Source organism: Protopterus annectens, chromosome 8.part0 (assembly GCF_019279795.1).
Source record: "Protopterus annectens isolate FY-2018-M chromosome 8.part0, PAN1.0, whole genome shotgun sequence".
NCBI classification, from domain to species: domain Eukaryota; kingdom Metazoa; phylum Chordata; order Ceratodontiformes; family Protopteridae; genus Protopterus; species Protopterus annectens.
Window position 1 is genome coordinate 721,839,889 of NC_056741.1, and position 23,861 is coordinate 721,863,749.

Genomic DNA, 23,861 nt, shown 5'->3' on the forward strand with positions numbered 1-23,861 from the left:
TGTTCCTGGTCACAACATGGAAGAAGCACTGGCACGACCATTGTTGCAAAAATCACTCTTTATTCACTAAAAAATATATACTGGTTGAGTGCTTTCATCTAACAAAATAGACTTCATCAGAAGCCCGGGGATCACTTCTGTGGTTCTTCTTGGCAGGGGCACAGAAAAATAATTTTCTTGGGTGGCAAAAGCCAGGGTACCATTTGGCTAGGCTTATATAGGCCCTAGGGCCAATAGCCTAGTAGCTACCTATGAACCTATTATGTGCCCACAGTATCTGTATTACAGTATGTAATTTAAATACCCAATGAAGCTATGGTTTGAAAGTGTTTGGTAAGAAAATTAGTTGACTTTAACAGACTTTCTTCAAAGGATTTCTGAACTTTACATAAATATTTGGTCAGTGTAAGTTTACCAGTGTACTACTGAATATTAGCTAAATGTAGAACTGGTTGAACAGTTCGTGCACCAGTGAGCAATTCAGGAAAATGGTGCATATTCATGTCAGTATTGTGATCTATGTTTATGACCTGTACTACTGACATAACTGCAGCTTAACACAGAGTGCACATCTGCTGTATACAACTGCTCACTTTGTTTACAAATATGGTAGAGTATCTGTAGTATCATTAGACAGTGCAGCATACATAAATAAGAGTAAGTATAAAGAGCAGAAAATGACTAGAGCTAATGTACACTTTAATATTTCTACACTGTTCTTCTCAGTCAGTGTTATTAAAATGCTTACCTTACCATTATTATGTCCAGTAGTGCACATACTTTTTGTTCAAGCTACTGTAAAGAGGTATCAGTAACGGAAGAAAGTTTTCTAATTTTTTATGGACAGGAGGAGCCCAAAGTGCACCTTGCAAAAGTGCAGCTTAAACAGCTTCCATTCCCAAACCAGTTCTATATTTAGCTAATATGCACTGCTGTGAATGGTGGCAGTTTTGAATGCACCATAGGAAAGATTGTTACCAGCAGCAGTTTGCTACCACAAAAAGTGTATTTTTATTTCTTATTTTCAAATTTTGTGCTGATGTTGTTGCTCTGTAAGCTGAGAAACATATTAGTAGAGGAAGAGAGGATTTGCCTGATCAGACACACAACAAAAACTGTTGTTGTGTTGCATGGTTTTGGGCTAGTGATTTATGGGGACCAGCCCATACATAATTATAACCATATTTCTTAATCATGGACAGTCTTTGGGGATCATTTGCATAAGTACTCCATATATGGAGTACTGTAGCTACACAATGGAAGTAAGCCCACATGCACAAGTTTTCCCTATTATGTAGCAGTGTTTGCTAATTGCTGTGTACTGTGCTATGCATTTTTCACCCCATGGAAGTTTTAATGTTTATTGTTCCTACTTTATGTCCCAGAATTTAATGTGTTGCTGTACTAGAATAGCATCACACATTTGGAAGCTAAACAAAGGGACTTAGTCTGATTTGATGCCACTTTAGTAGTTTTTTTTTATTTGAATGGGTATCTGAACTGGCTTCTTCAAAATCTGGTGAGGTAATAAGTAAAGAAAAAGTGTAAGACATAGAGGAGAATAAATGTCATTATTTATTGTAATCTCTGGTTATTTTGTAATACTAGAAAAGAGTAGTACAGCAGTTCTAAATAAGGTCAGTGACAGGACGTCTTTGTCTAAAAGCATTTTCTTTTAGTAATTTCAGAGGATAATGAGTATTTAAAATGATATTGGCTACAGCATTTTATTACATTTTATTTGCATGGCTATTTGTAGAGCTATGGGTAACTGTAAAATGTTATTGTTTGTAAAATATATTCACCATTGAATAGGTTGAACTTTTTTTTAATATTTTTATTTCATTTTAAATTACATGAATTCAAATACACAAATTAATATTCATATAAGCAAGAAAAAAAAAAAACAAATGCAAAAAACAAAAACTATGTACAGTGCCCATAACAAAATCTAATATGAATAATAATACTAATACTTCTCTGATAAATTCTTGAGTTTTGACAGGCAAGTTTCTTACATGTAACATTTATAGTCGTGTTATTAAAATTTGTAGTTCTTTATTGCACACAATTATAGCTAGACAGGTAAATTCCGAAAAAGAGAGGTAGTTTTTGCTTTTCCAATTCAATGTAATGCTCTTTCTGGCAATGGCCAGGATAGACCATAAGAGAGGCAGTTTTGTAATAGGAATTGATTCCAGAATTCGAACATTAAACAGAATTAATACATTCATTATATCACATTTGTCTGGCCATAAAGCTTTAGTAAAATTTCTAAATTCTTCCCAGAGTGGAATAAACTTTTGACATTTTAGGAACATATGTTCCCAATCTGTTTCTAAATTATCATTATACTACCAACATTTTAAATTCTCTCTTCTATAAACAGTTGCTATTTTGGATGGTGTTAGAAAATGTGTATGTAAGAACTTCCACATAAAAAGTCTCCAATAAATGGAAGATGCGGAGTTACTTACAGACCTTAAATAAAGTTTTTTTATTTACTTCTGCAAATGATTCCTTATTTATTTTTGTAGAATATTCCCAATGGGATACATCAAAATCTATAAGCTCAGATCTCAAACTTTTGTAAATTATTGATAAATACAGTTTACTCTTGTGCTTAGTATTATTGATCTGAAAGAAAATTCTAGAATTTTTGAAATGGGTTTAGTGTTCATGACTAGAGTTATTTGTAATTTAGTATTTATGTATTAACTTAGTGCCTGTATTTCTAACCAATTTGCATTATATATATTATGTCTAGCTAAGAGTTTCTCAGCAGAAGTTATTTTATTCCCATCTAAAAATTGGTGCCAACATTTTAAATTATTCCTGTCAAGACTAGATGTTCTATTTCATTAAAAGATTGTAAACAACCAATGGGGCAAGCTACAGGAAAAATCAGAATTAATAGTTGCTTGACTAAATAATTACTCTCCATTACCGCTTTAAAGTTATATAAGATGTGTTTAATTCCAGTGGAGCTGTCATTCAGGCAATAGTCTCTTAGCACCCAATACATTATGCTAGTGTTTGATGAAGTATTATATTTTGTTTCAGTTACCATATTTGAGGTTATAATTGATTCATGTAGGTATTTCCAATTTGAATTATATGATGAGTTTAACCAAAGGGCTTTAGCACTTAACATGGTAGATTTGATATAAAGTGCAGTGTTTGAGAAACCAATGCCATTTTCTCCCCAACTTTTGATATGCCAGTCTTATGAAATTCTTGTTTTTTTTAGGATGCCACAGGAAGTCTAATAATATAATGTTCAACCTCTTAATAATTTGTTTAGAGGGCAGTAATAATAATGATTGAGCAACATGTAATATATTTGACAATGTTATCATTTTTTATTAATATGAGCCTGTCTTCCAACGAGAAAAACTTTCTATTCCAATTCTCAATTAACTTTAGAATACTATTAGATGAATTTTTATAGTTTAATGAACTGTTTCCTTCCATTTATTTTTTATATCAGTTCCTAAGTATATAAGTTATTTTCCCATTTAAACTCTTTATATATTAGTTTTAATTTGAAAGTAATATTTTTATTTATTAACATTGTTTCTATTTTATTATGGTTGAATTTTAATCCAGAAATTTTCTCAAAGCAGTTTATTGAATTGATGATACTCTCTAATGAAGATGCAGTACCCTAGAAGTTAATAAGATATCATCCACAAACAACTGGATTTTAGAGTTATATTTTTCATTAACCAAATAACCTTTTATTTTGCTATTATTTCTAATGTATGTGGCAAGGGATTCTATAGATAAATCAAATAGTAATGAGGAGAGTGGACATATTTGTTTCATTCCACTTAATATTCTAAAAGAATAAGAAAGGAAAGAGCCAATTTTAACAAAAGAAAATGTATTATTATATAGCTTTATTATTATTTCTATAAAATTTGAAGAAAATATCTTAAGCACTTTTTGTAAGTATAACCAGTTAATTGAATCAAATGCCTTATCAATGTCTAATAATAATATTGACAATTCATTTTTATTATTATTATTAGCGAGCTCAATTAAAGATGAAAGTCTAATAACATTATCTTGCACTTTTTCCCCAAAATGTAACCAGTTTGGTCCTCATTGATCAGATTTTGTATTATATCATTTAATCTTTTAGATAAAATATCCATAAAGATCTTGTAATCAACATTTAGTAAGGGAATAGAGCAATAGGATGCACATAACTTGGGATCCTTACCTTGCTTCAAAGTAGAAGCAATCAAAGAGTATTTCCATGAAGGCGGAATATTTGAAGTATTTCTAATCTCATCAAATACATTTATTAGTGTTTTTAATATGTTATCTGGGATTATTTTGTAGACTTCTGAGATTAAACCATCCAGGCCAGAAGCCTCATTATTTCCCAAACTTTGTATTTGCTGTTTTAATTCTGTGATCATATGGGCTTATTTAGCATGTCATTCTGCTTTTTTTTTACTTTTTGTTTTATATTTTCATTTAAAAAGTTATCAGTACTATCACTATTGACTAATGTTAAATCTTTATTACTCAGTTCTTCATAATGTTTTTGAAAAACATCTAAACTGTCTTTTAAATTAGTTACAATTTTACATTTATTGTTTACCTGATAAGTGATTTCTTTACTATGATTTATATTATTTGATGTTTTTGATATTATTGCAATTCTATGCAGATGTTTAGGGTTTACTGTATACATTTGTAGTTTTAGTTTCTGTAGGTTTATTGCAACTTTATGATTTAGTATTGCTAAGTATTTTGTTTCAATATTTTTTTAAATTCTGTAACCTCATCTCTATCAGAGAGTTTGAAATTTAATTTCAAGTTATCAGTTTTTGTTGAAGTATGCTTAATTCATTGTCCCAGTCTTTCAATTTCCTTAAATACCAACTCTTTATTTTGTCATAAATGTAGGCTTTTAATGTGTCCCATAGGATAGCATTAGAAACTTCACCCATATCATTAATATCCATTAAAATCTGTAGTTCATTTAGAAAAGTTTCCTTAGCACCTTTAAATATTTAACTATATATGCTGGAATTCCTTGCTAGAATATTAATTCATTTGGTTTTAAGTTAATCTTAAAAACAATGGCATTATGGTCAAACAAAGGACAAGATGATACTACTAGATGCAAATATTTTGTCAATATTTGTTTAGGTGCCAAATCTGTATGAATAGTGAGTGTAATTTAGTTTATTTGTCTCTTTTAATTCTTGAATATCTCTAAGATCCATCATATTGATAAAACTATTAAGTTGTTTGGCAGTAGCAGTTATTTTGGGATTTTTTGTCTTTATTATTGTCTTTTCCTGAAAGTATACAGTTGAAATCACTTGCCATTAAAATTTCTCCTTTTGTACATAAATAGCTGAGTATTATTTGCTATTTTGGAACCAGTTCCAGGAATCCAGTACATGTTTACAAAAGTAAATAATTTTTTATCAATTTCAAGAACAACTAATCCCATCACTAGCCCTTTTTATTACTGTAAAATCAATCACTTTAGATGTATTTTAAGTTTTTTTCCAAAGTTTTATAGTGCCTCTCCTTTTAACATTATAATGCGAGTCTATCAATATTGAATATTGCTTGCTTGTTAGCTTATCAATATCTTTCTTCATTAAATGTGTTTTCTGTAGAAATATTATGTCAGCTTTATTAATTTTAAGATACTTAAACAAACTACCTCTCTTCATTGGATTATTTAATCTGTTTATTTTCAATTAGGTGCACTTGTATATTGTCATTTCTAGTTTGAATTAAGTCTAACAGTTTTAAATATAAACTTATAAAAGTTTGGCAATATTCAAGTTTAACTCTTTGTTAAGGGACAACACATAAAAAAATATTCAATGGAACATAGTAAATGTATTTACAACCCTTAACGTAGAATACAACATTCCTGATTTGATTATAGAAATATACAAATCACCCTCAATCAACCTCAAAACCTCTCAATCCATTTTTTCTGCTTTAACCTCATAAGTATAAATTCAGTACTTTAGTTGTTATAAACAACTTTACCTCTTATAATAGTTTGCAATGGAATAATTAATACAAATGTGATAAATCTATATGCCTGTATTGTAGCTGAGTCAGAATAACTTTCATACCTACTTTGTATAGTAGTCAAAAAGTAGATAACATACTAAGTTTATATTTTCAGTGTGGAGCGTATTTATATAATGATATATTATCATGTATAACTATAATAATCATCAATACTTAAGATATTAGCACAAATACATATCCTATAAACTAATGATTAATTTATTATATTTATCATTACTGATATAGTTGACCTTATCAACTTTATAAATTAAAAAAACAACCAGTTATATGTTTAAGATAAAGATATAATTATGACATTGACAAGTAGCAACTTTATCAAATCTCTCTAAATGAAATCAAAATCTAATGCAAGATATGTAACATTTCTATATAAATGAAATTTCTCAGAAAAAGACTGAAATTAAAAAAAATTCAAATATCTTAATCATGTATACCTCGTGTATAATCTTTAATAACGATTAACTTAATTAAAAGTCTAACAAATGTTTACTCTTTGCAAAAGTATAATGAGAATAACCTATTAACAATTAAACTATAAACATAAATTCCTGAGCACTTAAAATGCAATTATTTACCCCAACCCAGTTATTAGATATATAAATATCTAGCATATCAAAAATGATCTAGATGCATTTCTATAATCTGGAGACATTTCTACAATGCAATTCATTTAAACCTATGAGCTTGCTTAATCATAAATACATCTACCTGTTAATATTCATTCCTATAATTTAAAATGTAATTGTGTATATTATTTATGTTATTTCAACATTGGTATTTTCCTTTACTGGTTTCACTGTATTAAGCCAATAAGAATTTACTATCTGTTATAGTAGGATCCATTTTAAATATTTTGATCTAAAACATATACCTATATGTATTATATACATAAGATTTAAATGATAAAACAGTGCCAAATTCATTTAAATTGCTTAGTGGTGCATTTCCCCTTTAAATGTTTAGTGTTACCTTAACCATAATTTGCTAACACATTTCTAGTTTCTTCAATTATTTATTAATTTGCTGTGAATAAGAATTATGCATGTATGTATGTGTGTATATATATATATATATATATATATATATAAATATACACACACATATATACATATACACACACAAACACATATGTTGGTAAGGTCGGGTGGCACAATGCCAGGGTAATCCCATGGGCTAGGCTTGTAAAGGCTCCAGGGCCATTAGCCTAGTACACACCTATGAACCTATGTATACAAGTATATCTGTATCAGTTTCTATCTACCTATATCTGTAACAATATGCATACACACAAAAGCACAGACAGACACAAGACATACACATACATACATTTATAGCAATCTGTTTATCTATGTATAAAAAATTTTTACTGCTGCTGGTTTACAATGTCTCCTTAAAACAGTTCCAAAGGCAGTTTCACAGTAACAAAAGAACAACTGAGGGAAATTCGTAAGTGTAGTTTTGGTGACTAAGGCTTAATACTGAGGCTACTTTATAACATCAAATTGCGAGTTGTTCAGCAAAAATTATTTAAACAGCTAAATGCAAAAGAAAATGGCTAGCAAGTAAAAAAAGTAGAAAGGGTACTAACAAAATGATGTGATCAGTTGCATATGCTTACATGCTGATAACTGCTCATTCCTAGCAAAGGCAATTTATATATGCTTTTGGTATAAAAAATTCTGGGTATTGTACAGTAAGCATATTGTGAAGCAGTTAGTGGCATCCTAGGTTCGTAACAAGATACTGTGATTGTTTTAGCCTTTTGGTTGTAAAATATAAGGTAGTCAGCACTTGCACTGTTGGTAAGGTATATTACATTTCAGGAAAGCAAATTCAGTATAACTTGAACCAGGTTACAGTCTTCTCCACTGTACAATACTATTCTCAGTACCACTAGTGAAGTCAAAGGTAATTTCAGTCTACTGCTGTTTCCGTTAGTTCACATTATCGCAAATCGTCTCCGCTCAGTTAAAAACAGCTTGCAAAGGCATTCCAAATCACAAAAACAGATATGGATTGCAAGTTAAGGCAGGAATTTATTAAAACAGCTGTTAAAAACTTTTAAAATGCAAGCAAGTCAGTTAAGCCATTCAAAAATGAAAGAAGAAAAAAAAGTCCATAGTGAAAATGGAACTCCACATTTAAACTGTGTTCAAGCTAGTCAAAAATTACAAGCCTCATCACCAGAATCATTTTAACATAGCATTTAACACATAAGATTTAAAAAGTTTTCGCGAAGAACACAGTAAAGGAACAAATACAATAATTAAATATTCATTTCTTCAGCTTTGTTTATTTTTTAATGACAGCTTAATAAAGTACAGCAGTACATTTCTTATCACCTTTCCCCAGCTAAAATAAAGGAGAATGATAATATCAAATTAGATGTTTATGACCAGATGTATTATGAATCTGAAGAAATAACCTTTTGATTACTGTAAGTATACAATAGCCTGCATTAGAAAGTTGTCACAGTATCCATTTGTATAACAGGCATTTAACTGGGTGGTGTTATGTGAATTAAATTTGTCTCTTGGTTACTTATTAATGAATAGTAAAAAAGGGAAAGGTAAAAAAGAAAGTAAAAACAAATGATCTTAAGTTATTTAGTATTTCCTTTTTCATCCATTGAGGTAACACATATGTATTGAGATAAAAGGAAAGAGACAAATGTTCTACCATAGGTGTATTAAGTCCAAAAGGCATAAAAAGATGTTTAAGTTCTTTTCTATTTTCCCTTTAGTTAACTACCCATTTCTGTTTGCTTGTGTCTTTAAACTTGCTGCTGACCATTCAATTTCTTTTTCTAATGAGTTAAAAATCTTCTGTCCCTCTGGCAAAAGTATTTTAATTCTTGCAGAAAATAGTATTTGAGCCTTAACATTTGATTTTTAAGGCTTTTAATGAATGAAGCACAAACTTTCCCTTTGGTGATTATTGATGGCGTATAATTGTCAAATCTGATAGTTTTATTCTTGTAGGAAATGGAGAGTTAGACCAAGCATTTCTTAGAACTAAATCTTTATCTTGTGTTGAAATGAATTTAACAATTATAGATCTCGGAGAAGAAGATGTTTTTGTTGAAGTGCTGTTTGAAAGAGACTTGTGCACCCTTTCTATTCTGAAATATAATGATTCTGGCAGATTTAAAGTTTTTGGAAGCCAAGTGTTTAGGAAATGTACCATATTATTTTCTTCTTTATCTGGAATACCGTAAATTCTTATATTTTTCTTCTGGATTTGCTTTCAAGATCATCCACTTTTTTAATAACAAGGTATTTTTTTTCAGCAGGAATTCAACTTGGTTTTCATTTTCAGTGAGTCTGCCATCAGCATCATTCTATGATTCCTCAGTTGAGTCCATCTGGTCAGCATGTTTCTTAATTGTTTCATTTAGTAGATCAATTAGCCTCATGCTTTCTTGTTGTATGGAATCCATTTTATTCTCCAGTTTGTCTATTTTCACTGAAATTTCTTGCATGCTAGTAACAAAATTTCATTCTTCATCCCATTTTTTCTTTGAGGAACCTTTAAAATGACTCATGGCTGCACTTGAGTGTAACTAAAAGAAAACGTCTGACAGGACTGAAGTGGATTAAAGTCTTCAAAATTCAAATTTCTTGCAGTACTTTCTTCACACCTTGTTTGTTTCCATATTAACAATATTTTGAAGAAGTATTTTTTATATTTTATATAAAAAAATACTGTCAAAATAACTGTACTGAGGCAGAACAGAAATTTAGTGCTGTTAATTGCTTGGCATCTTAGTCACCTGAATCAGGTTGAACTTTTTGATGAGGTCATATAATAATGATGCTAACAATATTTTTGATTTTACTAGGAATTTATTAGGAAGCAATAATAAATAATTGTAATAGATGATAGAATATGACATATATTTGTTCTGGTAGAAACTAAACTGAAATGAGGATATACATTTAAAAGAGGTTGTAGGCATGTTAGTAATTGTTTTAGCTGTTTTATAGTCTGTGTTTTTATTGATGTATTTATGTTGTTTTAGGACCATCAAGACAGTCTCTCCCAAAACCCTCTACTCCACCTCCTGGCCTCATGGACAGCATTGATCAGCCATTTATTCTGAAATCTGGTGCAAGTGGCCAGAAAGTGATCACTCCAGCGAAGGTAGTGCACTTCAGTTCTAAGTATGTGTGAATATGTTGCTGTTGAGTTTAAATCCTTCTTGCTGATCAGCCTTTATGTTCTTCTTATCCAGCAGGTACTAATTGCAACAAACTGGCAGATAAAGTAGACATGATTTTTTGTTTGCCCAACTAAGTGGGTAAGCTTTAAATAAAATATATGTATGAAGAGATGAAAATACACATGGGTATCTATTGGTGCCATTGATGTGGTCGAGTTGTCATATACCTGAATGGTTTGTTGTGTGGGTGATGTGCTTAAAAGTGCACGTGACTGAGTGGAAGGTAACAACTGTGAAGTGATCGCATACAGTAGGTGATGGTGTAATGCGAGTAAGTGATGTTGATTATGTGTGAATGATAGTGTAGTGTTTGATGGATGTATGTGTGTGTGTATATGTATGGTGTGGTGCTGGGATTTATTTTTGTGTGATAACAGTATTGCAGTGTAAGGACACATGCCCTTTACCCCATACTTTTGTAACCATAGAGTTAGTAAATATAAGATAGGGGAGTTGGGGTTAACCTCCCACATGAGATGTGCAGGCAGGCTTGCCCCACTGAAAAAAACACTGTGTGTATGAAAGTGTTTGGCTAGTCTGCTGGGATACTGAATATGAATGTTTAGGTGAGTGTTTAATCTGTGCAATGTTATGTTTTGTACTGTGAGTGTATGTGTGTATGGCTTCAGTAGTTGCAGTGTGTGTATATTTGCTTGAATGGTGCTTGCCAAAATGCAACTGATGTAGTCAAGTTGCATACTGTGGATTGTATCCATTTATGGTGTTTCCCTGTGGTCATGGTGGTGTGACCATGGAGTTAGTATATTTATTTGTATGTTATATTTGTTTACTGGGGAAGTCCGACTGGACATAGCTGTCCGTTTTCAGTGGAGGCCCGGGGAGAAAAGCTCCAGAACATTTTGTATGATACAATACATAAGATGTTTACATAGCATAGTGGTTTAGACATACAATTAGAATATATAATAGGTAATAACATGATTTTATAGACATACAGTAGTTTAGTAGAGATAATACTGAAGTTGTAATGAAGAGAAAAAGAAAAAAGAAAAAACTACTAAACAGTTTGCCTATGAGGAGGTATATATGTATATATAAATTATAAAAAAATAAGGGGGCAGTAGGGGCAGACACCATAGGTAAACATTGTAGTTCTATGTTTGTAAATTTATGGAGAAATTGTAAAGAAAAAATGCTTCTTTCTCAGCTACTGTGACAGATTAAAGTATTTTATGCTGTAGTTTAGTTTGAGTAGCTGCTTGTATGAAGAATAGCATAATTATTTGCCTGTGTCTTCAGCATGTGTTGATCTGATTGCAGTCAAAATTGATATCTATAGAGATGTTTGCATAACGGCTGTAATGATGTTGAGTTTGGAGAGGATGATGCAATGTAAGTGAGTAATGTAGCCAAAAGACACAAGTTGGCTTTGTTGTCATGTTAACAAAGAGAAAGCATTACATTAGGTGTCATTTGCCATGCAGTTTTGTTTCTCTGATGTGTAGTTTGTATTGCAGGTACTTTTTGTTAGACTGTCTCAGTTAACTGACTGTGAAAGCGACATTTGATTAATCTGTGTACATATGTATGTATAGAAATATATACGTATATATGTACTATATAATGCAGTGGCGGCTGGTGACTTCAAATCACAGGGGGGCTGCAGGAGACAGCTGAATGGGTGGGGTCAATGGGGAATATGTGTGGTCAACTAGAAAGGGGAGGAGCTATTCTCAAAACCACAAAAACTAACTTTAATTAAATACGCTGCCCTGGGTGGCAAACCATCATTATGAAAGTCCAATCAAGACAAAAATAAGTGTAGAAGAATAAAAATATTTCAGTGCATTGGCTGCATGACAGCTTACTTAATATCTAGATGGAAACAAAAGGTTGTGAGGCATGAAAAAATAAATTACTTTTTAAATACATTACTGGAATGCCAGCCAAAATCAAGTATAAGAAAAACCAGAAGCACTCAACTCAAACCACTTCTCCTTGCACTGCAGTTCTAATTATAATTTATATTCAGCTTTATTAAAGTACCAAGTAACATGCTGAAAATAGAAATCTCTGTGATGCCCCCACTTGTAAAAATATTTCTTATCCAAAAAAGACCTGCTGCCTGACAACTTGTTTCATGGGGAAAACATGATCAAAGTAAAAAATGAAAAGCAAACAAGAAACAAGCTCAAGATACATTGCTTAAAGGATTACTGTACAGGTTATGGAATACACATGATTGGCATTCTGTTTAGTTTACGGGTAAAGTCTGTAGAGATGACTGGAAGTCTCCAACAAGTGTAATGAGCTGTTTAAAATAATGGAATCCTGTCCTTTAATACCCAAGGCTTATACATTATCTAGTCAAGTATTCTCTGCATGGCAACAACAGAAAGGCTTTCAATGTTGGCAGTTCTTTAACAGTATGCTTATTAAAGCTTACTTGCATCTTACAATCCCAGGCAAGCTTACCTTATGGTCATTAAAGCATTGCTACTTAAACACAGAGCAACAGGCACTTTGAGTAATAAGCATAAATCAACAGTACAAAAATATGACAGAAACCAGACCATTCTGCAAAATCAAGGACAGATGAAAAGCCACTGTAGTACTTGTGTCTACCTTGGATGGGGGGGACACACTGCATAACTACTCCTTGCCTTGCTTGGATACATCCAGAGTCACTACATGGGGGAGTGGGGTGCAACAAGTATGTCACAATTTGAAATGTCTCTGGCTGACTGTGATGGCCCTGACACATTTGTCATACCTCTCAATCTCAAGAGCAAGAAATCTGGACAAAGCCATACACAGAAGTGGGACAAAGGCCCAAAAATAAGGACAATTTTTAAATATTGCTCTAATAAACTTAGAAAGATAATAGAATAGGTCTTGCATTAGTATGAATTTTCTGAAGGGTATAAAATCTGAAGGGTATAAAATCTGAAACTCAGATGTCTGTCATTTTCTAATTTCAGTCTTTAGTGATTTGTCACTAATTTGCCAAAAAACACAATTTTATGAAAAATGGACCAAAAATGTGATGCAAAAACATAAAATAGACACACAATACAGCTGGGAACCTGTCAAAGAAGGGACACTTTAATATTAGTATGGCTACCTTGAGCAGCTGACAAAATAAAAGAATCCACATGCATTTCAAGTAATCTATAACTCTGATTATTACAGTTATTTCTTAATTGTAAACCCTCCATGTTTTCTTCCAAAATTGCTATTTTGCGGAGGGATTATTAGGGGGAAGAGCAACATTTTGAGCCAAAATCGGGGACAGTTGAGAGGTTGGCTATGCCTAATTCTATAAAGCAATTTATTTGCATGTACCTCTCAACCTGTTAATGCAGTAAATCTGAACAAGGCCAAATATATTGGGGGCACATATAAACAGTACTAAATATTGCTCTTGTATAAATTGAGACAGTTGATAGAACAGCTCTTACTTTAACATGCATTTTTCTGAAGGTTATGAAGTCTGAAACTTCATAAGGACTTAATTCCTAAATGATTTGCCAGAAAACTACAGATTTTATGAAGAACAAACCAAAAATAAGAAGCAAAAATCTATTCATTCTTTGAAAATCTGGACAGTTGGGAGGTATAGTTCAGCTGGGCCTGTCTGAGTTTGCTGCCCTTCCCCCCTGACAAAATCATGGTTGAATGGAGCCTCTGCAGCCATTCCAGTGAACCATTACTTGGGTATTTCACTCCATTTACCATAAACACTAATGTGCATACTGCTTTACTTCTATGATGAGTTGGACTTCATTTGAAAGTTTTATTTTGTATTTTACAGCACAAACACTAAGTCATCTGCTAAACAAAGCAATGCAGTCTCACAATGAAAACTTAGCATTAAAACTTATCTGCCCTTGAAACTCACATTCATTGAAACAGCATTGAAACCCACATTCAAAGAAAATACATTTTGCCAGTGGCAGATAAAGATTAATTTTGGGCTGTTTTCAAATCATAGGCCCCTTGCAACATACATGTGCTCTTTGATACACCTTCCTCATTGTACTAAAATTATATTCCTTGTACAATACAATACAGTACAGTTGTTAGAGGGTGTTTTAAATTTGTTTTGAACATTTTTCCAGTAAGCAATGAAACAAAACGCATGCACCCATAATGGCAAAACTGCCCAGTTCAGAACATTTATCATAAAAAAGTCTACTCAGACTTCCACAGTCCACCATTATTAGTAAATATGCACAATTCTACAGTCCACCATTATTCGTAAATATGCACAATTCTACAGTCCACCATTATCAGTAAATATGCACAATTCTACAGTCCACCTTTATGAGTAAATATGCACAATTCTACAGTCCATTATCAGTAAATATGCACAATCTCTGAAGTAAAAGTCATCTAAATAATTACACATTAAAGAAATCTGTAACTAATGAAGAGGTTGCTGCTAGCAATCATCTTTATATTTCATGGTTTCATCGAAAAATAAAGTGTCTGTTGCCCCTCAGGGATAAATTGCCTATATTACATTAAAAAATGATAAGCTAGTAATAATATTGCAAGAGGAAATGGATGGCAAACTGATAACAGACTCATAGTTAGCATCTTCACCAAGGAGAACATTCTCAGTACGGCAGCATCCACCCGTTGTGGGAGTAGAACTCACAGCCTTCTGCATCAAAAGCAAGTACACAACCTGCTGTGCTATTAACAAGGCAAAACACTAAACTTCTGTTCCACTGCAGCTTTCAGCTCCTTGTAAAATCTATTTAATACTCAACTGTATCTCAACTTCGCAGCACAAGAAAACTGGAAAAAGCCAAAATGTATTCGGGGGGGTCAAAAGCCCAAAACCAGGGACACATTAAACATTACTTGTATAATCTTGGAAAGTTGCTAGAATAAAATGCTGTGTTACCACCATACATTTTACTGCCAAGGTCCCTGAGCAAAACAGTCAGAGTAACATACCACTACGCCAAATCAGCTGCTTTGTAAAAGAGAGGAAGACTGAAACTTAAATGGCTATCATTTAGTGAATTCAGTTCTCACCATAGCTGTCAACCTCTTAGTACAAAACACCTGGACAAACCCAGTAATGAGGGAATACAGCCCTCAAACATATTCAGTGAATTCAGTTCTTGCCATAGCTGTCAACCTTAGCCCAAAAACCTGGATGAAGCCAATAATGGGGGAATACAGTCCCAAAAATAGGGACAAATTTCAAATATTCATCTTATAAACTTAGAAAATTGCTAGAAAAAAAGGTTGTGTTACTATGTATTCTGAAGAACATGAAGTCTGAAATTCAAATGCCTGTCAATTTTACTGCTGACAGAACAAAACCAATTTTCAGCAGAGACCCAAGGATTAATACTGCAGACATGTCTTTGTAAAATGACAGGGCACCAGAGCAAATCCACACAAACACAGGGAGGAGATGCAGACTCCACACAGAAGGCACCCCAGCCAAGAATCAAACCAGAAAACCTATAGCTGTGAGGCAACAATACTACCACTGCACCATCAAATATGCAAGTAATTAAACATTCAGAAACCTGAAGTCTGAAATTCAAATGCCTGTCAATTTTATTTAACATTTGTTAATCAGGACAGTCTGACTTGGAACAAAAAAAAATTCAGCAGAGGCCCAGGAAGAAATAATGCAGACATGTCTTTGTAACATGGGAGGACACAAAAGCAAACCCACACAAACACAGGGAGAAGATACAGACCCCACAAAGAAGGCACCCCAGCCAAAAATCAAACCTGAGAACCTGCAGCTGTGAGGCAACAATGCTATCACTGTACCATCAAATATCAAGCATTGCAATATTTACAAACCACAGATATTATGAGGAACAGATCAGATCAAATATGAGGCAAAAATCTGCAATTTTCTTTTTTACAAATGGTGATGGGTAGGGAATTCAGGTCTTTAACACCTGCATACAAGGTACAGGGTTCAAGCCTGAGGTATTCCCTACCACGCACACACACACACACACACACACACACACACACACACACACACACACACACACACACACACACCTGTAGTAGCAAACCACAAAAACTAAATATACTGAACTTGGTGCCAAACCGTCATTATGAGAGTCCAATCAAGACAAAATGAAGTGTAGAAGAATAAAAATATTTCAATGCATTGGCTGCATGACAGCTTAATATCTAGATGGAAACAAAAAGGTTGTGAGGCATGAAAAAATAAATTACTTTTTTTAAATACATTAATGGAATGCCAGTCAAAATCAAGTATAAGAAAAACAAGCAGCACTCAATTCAAACCACTTCTTGCACTGCAGTTCTAATTATAATTTATATTCAGCTTTATTAAAGTAACAAGTAACATGCTGAAAGTAGAAATCTCTGATGCCCCACTTGTAAAAATGTTCCTTATCCAAAAAGGCCTGCTGCCTGACATCTACTTGTTTCATGGGGAAAACATGATCAAAGTAAAAAATGAAAAGCAAACAAGAAATAAGCTCAAGATACATTGCTTAAAAGGATTACTGTACAGGTTATGGACCACGCTATTGGCATTCGGTTTACGGGTAAAGCCTGCAGAGATGACTGGAAGTCTCCAAGTGTAATGAGACTCTTAATGTAATTCTGTCCTTTATTACAAATACTGGCATATGCATTTCAATACCCAAGGCTTCTACATTATCTAGTTAAGTATTCTCTACATGGCAACAGAAAGGCTTTCAATGTTGGCAATTCTTTAACAGTATGCTTATTAAAGCTTACTTGCATCTTGCAATCTCAGCCAAGCTTACCTGATGGTCATTAATGTATTGCTACTTAAACACAGAGCAACAGGCACTTTGAGTAATAAGCATAAATCAACAGTGCAAAAAATATGCAGAAAGCAGACCATTCTGTAAAAATCAAGGACAGATGAAAAGCCACTCTAGTACTTGTGTCTACCTTGGATGGGTGGGATACCCTGCACATTTACACTGCATAACTACTCCTTGCCTTGCTTCAAAACATCCAGAGTCACTACATGGGGGAGTGGGGTGCAACAAGTATGTCACAGTTTGAAATGTCTCTGGCTGACTTGTGATGGCCCTGACACATTTGTCATACCTCTCAACCTCAGAGCAAGAAATCTGGACAAAGCCATACAAAGAAGTGGGACAAAGGCCCAAAAACAAGGGCAATTTTTAAAAATATTGCTCTTACAAACTTAGAAAGATAATAGAATAGGTCTTGCATTAGTATGAATTTTCTGAATGGTATGAAATCTGAAACTCAAATGTCTGTCATTTTCTAACTTCAGTCTTTAATGATTTGTCACTAATTTGCCAAAAAAAACACAAGTTTATGAAAAATGGACCAAAAATTTGATGTAAAAATATAAAATAGCCACACAATACAGCTGGGAACCTGTCAAAGAAGGGACACTTTAATATTAGTACTGCTAACTTGAGCAGCTGACAAAATAAAATAATCTACATGCATTTCTGAAATAAAAAGTAATCTATAACTATGATTACAGTTATTTCTTAATTGTAAACCCTCCATGTTTTCTTCCAAAATTGCTATTTTGCGGAGGGATTATTAGGGGAAGAGCAACATTTTGAGCCAAAATCAGGGACAGTTTAGAGATTTGGCTATGCCTAATTCTATAAAGCAATTTGCATGTATGTACCTCTCAACCTGTTAATGCAGTAAATCTGGACAAGGCCAAATATATTGGGGGAACATATAAACAGTACTAAAATTGCTCTTGTATAAACTGAGACAGTTGATAGAACAAGTCTTATTTTAGCATGCATTGGTTATGAAGTCTGAAACTCAGTGTGTCATTTAGTGACTTAATTCCTAAATGATTTGCCACAAATTTTATGAGGAACAAACCAAAAATAAGAAGCAAAAATCTATTCATTCTTTGAAAATCTGGACAGTTGGGAGGTATAGTTCAGCTGGGGCTGTCTACCTTTGCCACCCTTCCCCCTCACAAAATCATGGTCAAATGGAGCCTCCTCCTGCAGCCATTCCAATGATCCCATTACTTGGTTATTTCACTCCAATTACCATAAACACTAATGTGCATACTGATTTACTTCCATGATGATTTGGACTTAATTTGAAAGTTTTATTTCGCATTTTACAGCACAAACACCAAGCCATCTGCTAAACAAACTTAGCATTATTACACCACATCATTCTCTTCCTACTGAGCTATATTTATTTTTGTTACCCCAACACAGGAGTGCAGTTCTCCTTCCAAATTGCCTTCTTAGCACCATTCATTCTCAGAAATCTGTCTGACTTTATATGTTACCTCTCCTCCCCCCACAATGCCTGTATGTCTCACCATCCTTTCTAAACAATCCGTCTGGTCCTTTGTCATCTCCAGACCTGCAGCATAACCACTGGTACCTTCCTCCTCTTCCTCCTCCTCAAAGGTACATTCAGTATTGTGATTTGCACACTCAAGCAGTGTAACTATCTCTACTGCTCTCTCTGCGAAATATATTTAGTATTAGGTTAAACATATTCATGCACTGTAACGTTCATGCTGTTCTTCCTCAGGAATACATTTAGTATTTGGTTATGTGTATTCATACAGTGTAACTCTGTGCAGTTGTCCTCAATAATAGTTTTGTCCGAGGAATATGTTCCCTCCACCGTCCCACAGGAGCCTCCTCTGTAGTCTCCTGGTCCTAATCATGCCATATAAAGTTGAGTTGTGGTGATATTTTTTATTCATGAGCTACTTTGCTAAGGTTGAGTAACTCTCCATGGCTGAGTAAGTTTCAGAGTAATCTTTTCTAAGAAATATATCTAGTTATGTTCTATCCCTACTCATGTTGTTAAACAGTGGCAGATAGCATTCTACATCTGGAGTTTGGTTAATCCTGTTTTACCCGCTATTCAAGTAAATGCAATATTGTGTACAAGGCACCAGAATATCAGCTTGTACTATTAACCAAATACTCAACTTACGTGTTCAGCTTCAAGCAGGACTTCAGAACTGGAGACTACCTATAACACTTACTTTTATATTGCTTAGCACTCATTAGCAAACAGTGGGAGAAAAAACTCAATGCTTGTATTTGTTAGAGATACAGGATAAACACACACACACACACACACACACACACACACACACACACACACACACACACACACAAATACCTCTTCCCATGGACTGTACCAATGTCATTTATCTAAAGGGCACCATCACTACTGCAGACCCATTTTGTTTATTTAATCAGGTGACACTCCAGAAACCAATATTTCTATAAGACAGACTATTAGAGCTTATAACACTTTTTACCAAATATCCTTAGTTTATAACTGTATACCTAAATAATCAATGGTGACAGCTAAATTCAAAGGGGTACAGCAGGAGGTTAAATAAATGACTCACTTAAGAAGTCCTTCTCAAGATGCACAAAAGGTGGATACTCATATCCTAATATGTTACTTCAAGATGATTTCTGAAGTAGACACTATCATTGCACAGATTCTCAAACTGTCTACCATTGAAGTACAAGGAGGAGATAAACGCATATACAAGAAATGATGTTAGAAAACCATACAAGATAGCTCTGCTAAATGAAACTGAACTCTGGGAATACAAATCCAAGGTCTAGTACTTTGTGAAGGTATACAGTGATGACCAGGTGACAGAGGGTTGGATATTGGAGAAGCAGAAACAGACACATCTCCTGTCAAATGTCTTTTCTTGCTATTAGAAGGAGACTGCCAGAAATAATATAGTTAACCAGCTATTGATCACAAAGGTTTTCTACCTTCTGACCTCCCTTTATAATCCTAAACTGCAGCAAAAAAAAAAACAGACTTTCTGTCTGTTGTGGGGAAGAGCCTGTATACATTTTTGAGAACAATGACCGACCCTCTTCTTATACACAAGGAGAAAAAACCCGGAAGGTGAATATACAGGTTTTTGAAAACTTCAGACCCCAACTGAAAATGAGGCATAATTGTCTGAAAGAGAGAGTCTGTAAGGACACCAGATAAGGCTGATTGTACAATGTGCTGGGCTGTTACCTGTGGAGTTACTAATTAGTTCAAAACTGAAAAAGTAAGATTCCTATCCTTGATGACTCCTGAAAATAAATGTGAGGTGGAGACTTAACATAAGTACTTACTTAATTCTACCCCATCCTTCACTCTGTACTTTTCTTCTTCTTCCTTCTTCTTTCTTCTTCTTTCTTCTACAGGCGCTGTCAAAATGATAAATCCACCCAAAAAAAACGGCGATTCCAAATCAGAAATGCAAGTAAAATAAAATGATCACAAACAGTTTAAGCAAAGCTGAAGTCAAGCTAAACTGAACTGACTGATTCTCGCTCTTTTCCCAGCACATAAAGCCTGGGAAGAGAGCGACAACCAATCAGCAGCATTTTTCCAGCAAGCACGTCATGACGTGCCTGCGGACGTCGCAGTCCGAGCCCCTTCCAAGTCTATGCGGTTTGTACTCAACCGCATAGACTTCTGGGCCTTCACAATAATGCCTTCATTGCTTCCTCTGGGCTGCAGTGAAAACAATGCAAGAAGAAAAAAAAAAAAGCGCTGTTTAAAACCGCGATTGACGTGCGCAATGCGCATGCGCGTACTTTCGAGTCGCGGACTTGAAATTTAAAGTGCAAAAAAAGATTTTTTTTACATTAAAAAATCATAAACTAAGCAACTAAGTCAACTCAGCTGAGGGGGCTGCAGTCCGGCAGTCCGATGCCACGAGCCGCCCCTGATATAATGCACATGTATATGTGCGCGCGCATACATGTGTGTGTGTGTGTGTGTATATGTGTGTGTGTGTGTGTGTGTGTGTGTGTATATATATATATATATATATATATATATATATATATATATATATATGTATATATACATGTAGATAGAAATATATATACATATATAGATATATATATATATATATATATATATATATATATATATATATATATACACATACACACACACTACAAATGTATATAGGAAGAGTGCAGGGATTGCACTACCACCAGCTGGCATCCACAGATCACATGCCCTGACACCCTCTTTCTGTGGCAGATGCCCCTTCACACACACACCCACTATGCTTCTGCATGTTATAATTCTCCTGTTTATTTCCACTGTATGCATCATCTGACCCTCTAACTTCATTACTGAGCGCTTCCAACTTACTCATCATTCAGGCTTTCTTTATATTCTTTCCAGCAGCACTGCCGTTCTTTCCCATGAACATATTCCTGAAACACACACAGTAGTCCATGTATTTCTCACTAAAGCCCAGTAAAAATTGACTTAACAAAAATGCCCAAACTTCAGGCGGCTTTCCTACAACTTAAACACATTCATATATGTATAGTTACAGAAACACGGTTTCAGAGCAATGAAAGCACTCCCTCTATTCCTGGGTATACTGCCTATCAAATCTTCAGACCCACTGGCAATTGAGTATCAGTATTTGTCAAGGGTATCATAGCTTCTTGACAGATACCTTGGGACATCACATGTGAACTCCTAGAAGTCCAAATCATCCTAAACAAGACTAATTGCCACATCATAGCTAGCTATAATATCTTCCTTATGTCCCCTTCAGAGCACAATAGCTGTCTTAACATATTGGCTGAAATTCCCATTAAACCCAAGACTGTTCTACTGGAAGACCTGAACTATGTATCAGTAAACTAGCTGGTATGCATTGCCAATGGTTGGCATGCCACATGCTTCCATAATGTTATAAATTCTAACTCTGTTTCACAAATAGTTAGCTATCATACTAGGACCCCCCGATATGCTGGATCAAAGTCCTCACAGATATGGCCACTTCTTGCACAGCTTCATATATGTCGTCACGTATTGTTAAGTCGGACCATAATTAGGTGACCTTTTCATTTAAGGGAGAACGCCACCCAAATGTCAAGTTTTTCATTCCAAAAAGTGATTTTTTTTCTTTCCTATTATTCAATAGTATACTTGTCACATACAGCAAAAGCATAATTTAATAATTATTCCATTTGTTTTATGTCTGAACTTATTTCTGTTTGCCTTTCTTTCCTGCATTTCTCTCATCATCTGTTATGTAAGAGTGGCAGAGTAAATTAAGTTAGATCACTTACTCCAACTGCAGAGCCATTAAGAAAACTATGGTTCTTAAACAGTGGCATTTAAATGTGCTTTGTCAGTTACAGATTGCCAAAATCACATCTCAAATAAAGTGTAGCGTGGAGTCTAAACAAAAACAAGGCTTTCAAGCTTAGTTTTCAGATGCAAAGTAAAAAAAAAAAACTCACACTTAGTTTATCAGTTTACATATTGTCTTTCCCTTTAATCAGACACTGAATGCCACAAAGACAGACAATCTTTTCATATTACAGTTATTTTCTATCGGTATTTGATTTTGCATTTTTTTCTACACTGTATTTTCTATAAAAGTGAATGTTTCTTTTGGTGTTTTGTTGCAGCATTTTTGCATTGCATGCAGTGTTTTGTAAAGACAAGTCAGTGAGTTGGGGAAGGAAGATTAACATCAAAGACTCTATTTCTAGCTACAGTGAATCCGCGGTGGTGCAGCCGTAGCATTGTTGCCTCACAGCAAGAGGTTCTCCCGTTCGATTCTCTGCTGGAGTGCGGAGAGTACCTTCTGTATGGAGTCTGCACGTCCTCCCCACGGTTGGGTGGGCATTCAAAAGACATGCGTAAATGGGCGTGCCTTTGTTGAAGGTTGGACATCGAGCTGGCACATTGGCATTCGTGAAAATCTACTGACAATCATTAGTGGACCGGAATTCCGCTGTGGCGACCCCTAACTGGGAAAAGCCGAAAGACAAACAACAACAACTCTAATTCTAGCTACAGTCTTAAAATCTGTGAATGTGACTCAAACCATCTTAGCTCAAATAAAACCTATTAATCAAAGGGGTCAGATTTCTTGGAGTTCACTGCTGAACTACAGTTGTTACTTTGAAAAGAACAATTAGCTCAGATTCATTTTCAGGCCTGTCATTCATATATTCCTTAAATTGCTATAGCATAAATGGCCACAAATGAAAATCAGAGGAAGCAAAATAATTAACAGATCAACACTGACTGTCAAAAAGTAAACTGTTACAGTACTGTTGTAAGCTTTTGAGAGAGAAGAGGCAGTCACAATACTGTTATAAATTGTTGAGAGAGAAAACCACATTAAATGATTCTCACATGTCTACCCCTCTGAAATAGCATCAGGAAGATGAAGGCATTGACTGTAAAACAAAATCATACTACTCATGGCAGCCATCTTTCAGGGCATTTTGGGGTATAACACATTAGAAAATAATAATAACTAGTTACTCTGATACAGAGACAATAGTAATGCAGAAAAGTTCATGATATGCAGAAAAAACATATTTTTCAGCTTTTGTGTGCAGTTCTCCTTTAAAACTGGTGGTACTTCCTCTGTAAATACCCCTGTGTTTAGAGACTTCTCACAACCAAACATTCTTCATTTACTAGATCCAGCCATCCACAAGTCCTTTTTCCCATTTTTGCACATGGGGTCTGGGTATCACTTCAGCAGTGACAATCATCTATAGCCAAGGTTTACATTGCT

General features: G+C 34.2%; 1 protein-coding gene across 2 annotated transcripts in view; it reads left to right on the top strand.

Moving 5' to 3' along the window:
* The window catches only part of IRAK1 (interleukin 1 receptor associated kinase 1), a 1,465,691-nt gene that overhangs the window by 990,092 nt on the left and 451,738 nt on the right, over positions 1–23,861 (top strand). For both annotated transcript variants that reach the window (XM_044080171.1, XM_044080170.1), the window contains exon 4: positions 10,106–10,227. In XM_044080171.1, the coding sequence (XP_043936106.1) occupies positions 10,106–10,227 (122 nt within the window). The remainder of the gene's footprint in view (positions 1–10,105; positions 10,228–23,861) is intronic.